The following is a 9,577-nucleotide window of genomic DNA, read 5'->3' on the forward strand; positions in this document are numbered from 1 at the left end:
AAGTTTTGCCCAAGTTTATAAATCATTTACTAGGATGTGAGCATTCAGTGGGACTGATTTCCAAGTAACTGTGCTTAGCATTGGACTGCACATGTCTTCCAGAAATAATATTGCACAACTTTGACTGCCACTGTTGAACCAGAAAGAGGAGTGTGAGCATTTGTCAGATGATTTATCAAGTTTATTTTTGCAACACACTGAGAACTGCGGCTTTAAGCTGAATATTTCCCCAAATACAGCAGGATCTATCTTATAATTAACAAATATCCCTGAGCATACATTTCAGAGTAGAATCCATGTTAGCCTGATGTAGCAAACACAGCAAAGAGAGTTCCTGCGGCATTATAGCATCAGGTTAGTAACAGCTTGCCTGAACAAATAAAGTTATTCATTACAGATACAAGAGTGGTCTGGTACTCATATAACTTCCTGGAAACATGCAAATATGTGAGTTGTGAAAGAATATGCTAAGATGGAGAATTATGGAACTGATGATACCTCCAATATATACCTGACCATATGTGTGTGTGCATGTGTGTCTTTACCAGTCACAGAAAGCTTTTGTAAGAAATACTACATATCAAAGTGATGCTTTGCTGGTCTACAGGGTTCTGGCCAAAGACTAAGGTGGCATTTTGGTTGTTAGTCCCTGCCAAGTCCAGCAAGAGCAAACTGATTTTAGATTATGATTCTGCTTCTCCCCAAAAGGACCTGAAGCAGCTATGCTTTCATATAGAAGTCTTTAAACAGGAAAGACTTCTATGGCTTGATCCAGATATGCAAGCAGCCATGTGCATGGTCTTTAGAAACACAGCGAAACTGAGGATCAAGAAGATACCTGACACAGTCCCTTATTCTTTGAAAAGGATTATTGGAGAGGCAGGCCTGATTCAATTTTCAAAGCTCATACTGGCCTCCTACACAGATGTGCGCATGTGTGAATCAGGCCCCTCCTCCCAAAAAAGCCTTCTGCTAAGATCCTCTGATTTGCTGTATTAAGTGGGAGAAACAAAGTTAGCTGCTTAGGGCATATACTCAAGATTAGTTACCACCCTGACTGAGAGTACAACAGTAGTTCCCTCAATGTTTGCTCATGTGTAAAATGAAAATAAAGATTTGAATAAGTATTAGTGATTTTGAGTACAGAACCTTAGATATTCAAAATTAATTAATGCACACTAGAACGGTATGATCTTATTTATAGGATACAAGGAGCACACTGCCTAAGAACACCCAGTGCACAAGAGAATCAACACAGGATGCTAAAGTGTCAAGATTCAGTAACCACTGGCATTTGGCTTTGTGTGTATACATACATGTTGCGGCCAGGTGCCCCACAACCTGTTGCCACGGCTCCGCATAGACTTTCCAACTTACATCGTTCTGTTCTCTCAGGAGCCTCTATCTCTCCTTTTTCCTCTTCTTGCAGCGTTTCCACAACAGCAGTATCTCGAGCTTCCATTTCTCCTCTCTCATTGCTGCCCAGAGACAGAAGCCCAAGCACGAAGGATCAGCTCCTCTCTCATGAAGTACATTGCAACATTTACACGTAAGCTGTTTTCAGAAAAAGATGGAAAAACAGTGTGTGAAAGGGATATTTTCCCATTCTGAATAATACTACCTACACAGTTTTCAACTGTAGTAGCAAGGGGGTTATTTACATCATACAATGTCCTTGTGGGCTATTTGTGTTTTGGTATGACCACAAGGCAAATAAAAGTGAGGATAATAGAACACAAAAGCTGCATCAGAAATAATAAAATTCAAGCTCCCTTGGTTAAACATTTCATTGAATTTCAATATCCAGTACAGAGCCTGAAGTTTTGGTGCATAGAACAGGTCCATAACAGGAGAAAGGTTGTACATACATGGTTGTCATGAAGATAATTATACTGGATTCACACATAAAGAACACGGTCCCTATTTGGCCTGAATGAGAAAGTTAATTGGTTTATAGGTTAACCATTTCAAATATATACATGTTTTGTATTATGATCTATTTCATGGGAGTGAGGTACTTAAGTGACTTGCCTAGGGAGCAAGAGGTTGTTAGTTCAAATCTCCGCTGGTATGTTTCTCAGACTTTATGAAACACCTATATTCCATTTCAAATATATACATCTTTTGTATTATGATCTGTTTCATAGGAGTGAGGTACTTAGTGACTTGCCTAGGGAACAAGAGGTTGTTAGTTTGAATCCCCACTGGTATGTTTCCCAGACTTTGTGAAACACCTATATCGAGCAGCAGCGATATTGGAAGGTGCTGAAAGGCATGATCTCCTACTGCGCTGGTGGAGGCAGTGGTAAACCCCTCCTGTATTCTACCAAAGAAAACCATATGACTCTGTGGTCGCCAGGAGTCCACACCAGTTCAATGGCACGATCTTTCCTTTCTTTACCAGATGCTTTCAATTCATTAATGGAAAAGGTCAGGCAGAATCTATTTAAGCCATTAGAATTCAGTTAGTAAAGAAAGCTGAAGGGAGAAACCAGTGCCAATTTAATCTCCATGTTGGGGCTTGAGACTACCAGTAAAAGTAGAATCTTTCAGATACTAAGTATTATAGATTATCCTCAGGATAATTTATATTCTGACAATGTTAGTATTGTGTGAAATATTAGTCCTTAATAAAGTTCATTATTGTGTATATTTTGGTTAGTTTTGTTTTGTGTATATAGCTAATTCAGTTAATCCAATTAAGTTTGGTTAAGAGCATTCATATGGAAATGCATATAAACATTGTATTTGTGGTACCAGACTCTATTAAGATACACTATTTTGATGATATAGTGGTGGTGATATACATCACCAGACAAGATATTAAGACAACTTTAATGTGTAAATAAAACAATTAAAAACAAAGATCTTACCAAACTTGAGCAAACGTGTTTCAGAGTTAAATCATTCTCAATGCTCTATCTCAAACAGCTGGAAACTCTTGAGATTAGATACAGCAACTGAAACTAAATAACCAATACAAAAAACAAGGGGTGGGGGAGGAGGTGATAACACTACAGAACAATTTTTTAACCTGTTTATAGATCTCTTCATAGGCCTCTTTCATTTCTTTTATAAGCCTCTTTAATTTCTTCCCTAACATTAATAGTTGGCTGCAGCTGTTCAATATACATGGCTTCTTTAATCTTACGCTTAACTGTATTACCTTCTATAGCCAACCACCTTTGTTTGCACAACTCCTCCATGTTTTTCCTTCATATGCTTTGCCCAGGGTTTCAACTGGTTTTTATTATATTGCATGTCTGCCAAATGCTCTTTATACCTTTTCAGCAGGGGTCTTTCTGTCTTCCCAATGTAAAATTCCAGACAGGCAATTGTATACACCTTTCCTTCCTTCTCACAAATCATACAACACCCCGCCCCCTCACATTTACTATCATAAAGCCTAGACCTTACACTATTTTGTATAATTTGTCTAGCTTTATAATGACCTTTTGTTAAATATTATACTACATCTCTCTCCATGGTTATATTACAATGATATATTTTTAAGATTGCCATTGATGAAGATGCAGTCCAGTCAAAACATGTTTGGAAATCAAAAGATTGATCAAGATAGTGGCAAAACTAATCTGACACTTTGTCACAATCCAAAAACGACATTGAGACTACATGGGGACATTTGTCAACACTCCTCCCATTCATCAAGGACATGAATTATTGGATTTAATATTTTCAGTTGGACACATGGAGACTATTTTAATGAAATCTTATTGATCATTTCCCACCAACTTTATAGTAGTACATAGATATATATTTTATTTGTATTCATTATATTTAATATAGTCCAGATAGTTCTTAACCATACAGTTTTACTAAAACATTAGCACATAGTATTTGGATTCTTGATGTCCTGTTGGTTTTTTTATCCCTTTCCAAACATAATCATAATATAATAATCCCTAGCATGGAATTCATGGCTGGTTTTTTTTTATCCCTTTCCAAACATAATCATAATATAATAATCCCTAGCATGGAATTCATGGCTGGTGTTTTTTTTATCCCTTTCCAAACATAATCATAATATAATAATCCCTAGCATGGAATTCATGGCTGCCTCACAAGGAGCTGATGTTTGCTTTCAGCAATCTTTTTTAAAAAATCTACAAGCCCTCAAGATCTCATATGAGAGATCATATAAGATCTCATATAATCTGAAGAAGTCCTTTTGGGTCCGTTTTCACCATCCTGAATAATTTGATATCATCTACAAACATGCCACTTTACTGCTCACCCATAAGGGTGGGTTTTTTAATGAGCAAGTTAAATAGCACTGTTCCTAATAGTCCCCAGAACACTGAGACTGCCACCACCGCATATTTACTTCTGTTGCTAAACTGCTGAATCACACTTGGCTTCCTGCTCTTTAGCCATTTATTAATCCATTAGATAACCCAGTCTCCCATAACTGGGAGACTTTTCAACAGAGTTGCTTCCTGTCCAGCCTCTAGCCCCCTCAAACGCAGCTGTCTCTTCTTCCTGTTTGAGAGACGTGGCATGCAGAGACTCGTTCAATGGGGGGGGGGGGCTCCCTCCTTACCAAAAGGACAATGTATCAATTTGATCACTTCTGTTCACATCGGAGAAGGAAAAAAGCGCTGCAAACTCTCCACCTCCCATCCACCCTGACAGCAAGTTGTAGGCTGGGCTCCCCTTCTTTTATTAGGGCTGTTTTATACTCCAGCATCATGCAGTGCACCACCACCACTGCTAGATGGGAGTGACTATTTAGTATCTTCGTTTTGTTTGCAATATGAAATAATTCCCAAGTACAACACACAACGGCTGTAATGACTTCAATACACAGTTGCTAGTTACAGGAAACGCATGGAAAACTGAAGCATAAAAAACGCATTAACACTCGAGGAATAGCAGCTTCCCTTACTCCAACCCTGCCCAGAACCTCGTGCCCCGCCTACTTCAATGGGATACATTAAAAGTCAGCGAGCACAAGATTGCTTAAGCCAAAGCAGTTATCATTCAGACTAAATAACTGCCAGCTTGCAACACAAAGAGAGCCACCTCGAAGGCGTTTCCGCTGCTTCCATCTGGCTCAGAGGGACGGAGACACCTGCCTGTGACTCACCCACTGTTTCAAAGAAAAGGCTCTTTGGATATCTGGACCCAGCACACACTATAAAAAGAAAACAAGTTTCCAGGCAAATCCTCTAACAGCACAGTGTAGCGAGGACTTCTCCTGCTTCTCAACGACCCCTTCCCTGTAGGGTTTTTTTTGACACGCTAGCTTTATTTTGTCCCCTTATTGTCCCCTACGACATCAGGTTTCACTACTTCCTCCTCCTTTCCGATTAAACTTCCGTGTCATGTCTTCTGAGTTTGCTCATGCTCAGTCTCCCTGTTTGTAACCCCTCAGTTGCCCATACCTTGAAGAGACTCTTGCCCTGTAATGTCAGAAAGAAACTCTTACCCTGGAACAAGTTGCATCAACATGAGACGTCTTGAATTACATTGTTAAAAATTATGTTTAAGATTTTTGGAATGTACATTGTTAAAATTATGTTTAAGATGTTTTGTCTTGGGCACAGATTCAGCTATTAGAGGTTTGGTAATTAAATGAAAAATTACATTGTTAAAATTATGTTTAAGATGTTTTAAATGGTTTTCTGAACAATGTCATTCTTTATCTGTAAAACATTTTTAAAAATTGGTGCTTTGGGGAAATGGGCAAGCCTAATCAATTGTGCAGCTTTGCTTGACTGCATCTGTAACATCCCCTTATGAGCAGGTGAGGAGCTGTCATTGTGTGGGATTGCAGCAGAGGCAATGCTGTTTGCACTCAGAGGTCCTGAGTTCCAGTCCTGGACTCCAATCAGTTTCTAGGGACCATGCTTCCACTCCTGGGCTGAGACCTAGCAGCTCCCACTCCAACCCACCGCTTTTTAACTCCAATGGGTGCTCTTTTCTGAAGGACTGTCAGTGTTCAGCACCCTCTCATACTCCACCAACCCCACAGATATCAGCCAGGTGGGTTGGCTTTTCTGATGGGTGCTGTTCTTTGATGCACAAGGCTGTCAGTTTTCCCTGTCAGATTGCACTACCCCCAACATATTGGAGAGGAGAGCTGGTCTTGTGGCAGCAAGCATGACTTGTCCCCATAGCTAAGCAGGGTCTGCCCTGGTTGCATCTGAATGGGAGACTCGGTGTGTGAGCACTGCAAGATATTCCCCTCAGGGGATGAAGCCACTCTGGGAAGAGCAGAAGGTTTCAAGTTCCCTCCCTGGCAGCTTCTCCAAGATAGGGCTGAGAGAGATTCCTACCTGCAACCTTGGAGAAGCTGCTGCCAGTCTGTGAAGACAATACTGAGCTAGATAGACCAATGGTCTGACTCAGTATATGGCAGTTTCCTATGTTCCTATATTTCTTGGATACAAGTTCACCTATAAGAGGTGTGGTTATTCTCAGTTAGAATTACACACAGAATAGATTTACACAAGAAGTGCTTTAATTGCTGTCAGTCTTCCCAGTGGAGGACATGCAGACTGAATGCACAATAAGGTCCAAACTGCCAGCAAAGGACTAAACCTTCACAACCACTCAAAAGTAAGGTGTTTGAAATCACCCTGGTTGGAGTCCAGGACTGCAACTCAGGACCTGTGCATGCAAAAAGCAGTGCCTCTGCTGCAATCCCACACAACAAAAGCTCCTCACCTGCTCATAAGGGGACCTGACAGATGCAGTCAGCAAAGCTGCACAACTGATTAAGTTTGCCCATGTTCGCACAGCACGAAACGTTCTCAGACAATGTCCAGATTACTAAATGTTACCAATATTAATAACAAAACCTCCAATAGCTGAATATGTGTCCAATAAGTTCTGTTGGGTTCACAATCTCTAAAGCACCTTTCTTATGAGGCAAGGCTACAACACCTGGGGCTTTTTAGCTAAAAAATAAAATAAAATAAATGCAGGGAGACATTATAGAGGTCTATAAAATCTTGCATGGTGTGGACATTGCACTCAAACGTAAGCCTGTCTGACATGCACAAGCATGTGACATGTGCGCGCACGTGTGCCAGGTACTTCTGGCCACATTGTATACATTCAGGAGAATGGTGAAGAATGACCACTTTACCCTGGCCTTTGACTAGAAATGTAGTGGTTCTTCCCCTCTCAGGCACAGTATTTTTAACTGTAATTGTGATTTTATGATGTTGTATTTTAATTGTGTTTTATATTGGTGTTATTGTAACCCACTCAGAGTCCTTTGGGTATAGGGCAGGCTAGAAATGTAAGTAAGTAACTAAATAAAATTTGGAAGAAAAAAATTCTCATATTTATTTATTTATTATTTATTTTATTTGTATACCGCCCTTCTAAAAATGGCTCAGGGCAATTTACACAGAGAAAGAAAGAAAGAAAGAAAAAAAGAAAGAAAGAAAGAAAGAAAGAGATGGCCTGCTTTGTGTAAAGAGTTTAGCATCTGATCTCTCTTCCCCCACCCATTGCAAATGTTTCACTCCCACCCCTCTCATCACTTTCAGGGCTAACAGCCCTCCTTCCATCTCTTTCTCTGAGCCCCTCCTCCCCAAAAGAACTGGAAGGAATTTTGGTGGTGGGAAGGCTTCTATCATGCTCTATAAGTAATCTTTGCTGTGGGGTGCAAGGGTGACAGCAGAAGCTATAGGTGGAGGTGTCGCTTGTGTTTGTATCTAAATGTAGATCAAATACATATGGGACCAGGCACCTCCATCAGGAAAGGTTGTACTGGCTGTCCAAAAGGATGATGATGAAGGAGATGGCTGGAGTTCCTTCTTCTTGCCCCCTTGCAGTGCAGCTCATGGGAACTCTTTATGCACCAGTCAGCATTCTCTAGGCAACCATCCTCCTCTGCTGTGAACGGTTAGGCAAATCCTTCACCCAATTTCATCTTGGAAAGGGGGGGGGGAGTAATTTTCTTTTTAAGGAGAAAGAACAAAAATCAGGGTTGCCAACTTTTATATTTTCTGTGCTTTTAATAAGCAGTCAGGAATTTAGCAGTTTCTTCTCCCAATAGTGCATCACCCCTGCCAGAAAAAAAATTCCAGCTGATGAATTATGCCGGAACAACTAAAAAAGTTGGCCACCCTGCTTCTATCATTGGACATCATTTTCAAGATCACTCGCTACTGATTCATTCTCCTTTAGGTAGGTAGGAAGGAAGGAGGCAGATGAGTCTTGAGGGGTTAGAAAGTGACAATTCAGACTGCAAACAATTCTTTTCTGTTAAATAATCCGTGGGGGAGGGACCTCCTGCAAGTAGAAAACTAGCATGCAGGGAATGAGTGCTAGGCTCAAACCTTTCTACTTGATATGCTCCTCTTATATTTGCAGGGAGTGTGTTGACATGAGTGAGCTTTTTTAAAAACAAAAACAAAAAACGGTTTTCCCAGTCAGCAGCTTCACGTATTCCGCCCCCCATCCTCCTTCACATGTAATCCAGGTTGATTACCCACTTGAATATGTGACGTGAGAGAGAGAGAGAGAACTGTAAAATCTCGATTATTTCTTTCTGCTTTATCTTTCTGCCATAACCATCTGCCTGTGTCTTCTTGTATTCGTAGTGGCACACAATGCTGTGCATGGTGGCTGAGGCAGGTGAGGAAGGAGACTATTTGAAAAAGTAAGACTGCCACTCACGCTTTGCAGCAGGCGCAGCCACGTGAATGAATGGTGTGGGAGTGGGAGGACTAGGAACTCCACGTGGAGTTGGGCAGCAGCACGTGGCTACAGATCTCTATAGCTCTACTAGGGGCTCTTCCTTACTGCCCCACCACCACAACCCGGCCTTCAAGTATGGTCTATAGCGCCCCTCCACCACATTCAGTTAAAGTTATGTTCTCTGTTCTAGATTCAGAAGGGGAGGCACCAAAGCCATACTTCACCTAAGGCGCCCAAAGCTTTAGGGGTCGGCCTCGGCCCTGCCCCATACTACCAGTTTCGCCACACCACTCGCCATGGGGTCTCTCTCCATACATCTCCGCAGATACGACAGAGAAAGACAGAGTATCCCACACAGAAGCGTATTAAAAAGTGCATTTTCTTCGGATGCAGAAACTCGGGAGTTGAGCACCAATTGGTGAGAAATTGCATAATGGAATAATGCAGCCGTACTGGCTGCAACGGCACCTTACTGTCTCCCTACTGAAATCGCGGTGAAAACCCTCTCCGAATGGAAGGCGCACCCCAACCAACCTTTCATTCCAGGCTCCTGGTTATTTGCTTCATCATAGTAAATGTGTTCACCTTCGATCATAAAATGTTCTCTCTCACACTCAAGAAAAAGAGAGCGAAAGAATTACCTGGCGCGGTAGAAAGCCACGACGAGTCTTTCTCCGTTGTTCTTTTATGGCCAAAAGAGCTCGACGTTTGTTAACCCCTGCTCAACGAGCCCGCAATTTCCCTCCCCCTCCAATCAGGATCGTTTATTTTTTGCGTAAATGCTTTCAGTTTTAAATAAGGAACTCTAGTTTTGCCATGATGCCCGTCCCCAACGTACGAGAGCCGGCTATGCTTTTCTCACATCAGTTAGCAACGCCAGAAAAAAAGAGCAGATACT

At 41.3% G+C, this 9,577-nt stretch overlaps 1 protein-coding gene across 11 annotated transcripts in view; it reads right to left on the minus strand.

Moving 5' to 3' along the window:
• The window catches only part of LOC128348251 (C-type lectin domain family 2 member D-like), a 51,668-nt gene extending 42,312 nt beyond the window's left edge, over positions 1-9,356 (minus strand). For 9 of the 11 annotated variants that reach the window (XR_008318036.1, XR_008318034.1, XM_053304021.1 and 6 more), the window contains exons 1-2: positions 9,321-9,356; positions 1,378-1,554 (exon numbers count right to left, since the gene is read on the minus strand). Coding sequence is in view for 9 of the 11 variants with exons in the window: in XM_053304021.1 (XP_053159996.1) it covers positions 1,378-1,462 (85 nt within the window). In the remaining 2 variants the exon portion in view is untranslated. Of the gene's footprint in view, positions 1-1,377; positions 1,555-2,873; positions 3,132-5,107; positions 5,382-9,320 lie in introns of those variants that run through there. The other 2 variants (XM_053304015.1, XM_053304014.1) reach the window with 2 other exon arrangements.
• Between the last annotated feature and the right edge of the window lie 221 nt (positions 9,357-9,577).

This window comes from Hemicordylus capensis, chromosome 2, assembly GCF_027244095.1.
Source record: "Hemicordylus capensis ecotype Gifberg chromosome 2, rHemCap1.1.pri, whole genome shotgun sequence".
NCBI lineage: Eukaryota > Metazoa > Chordata > Lepidosauria > Squamata > Cordylidae > Hemicordylus > Hemicordylus capensis.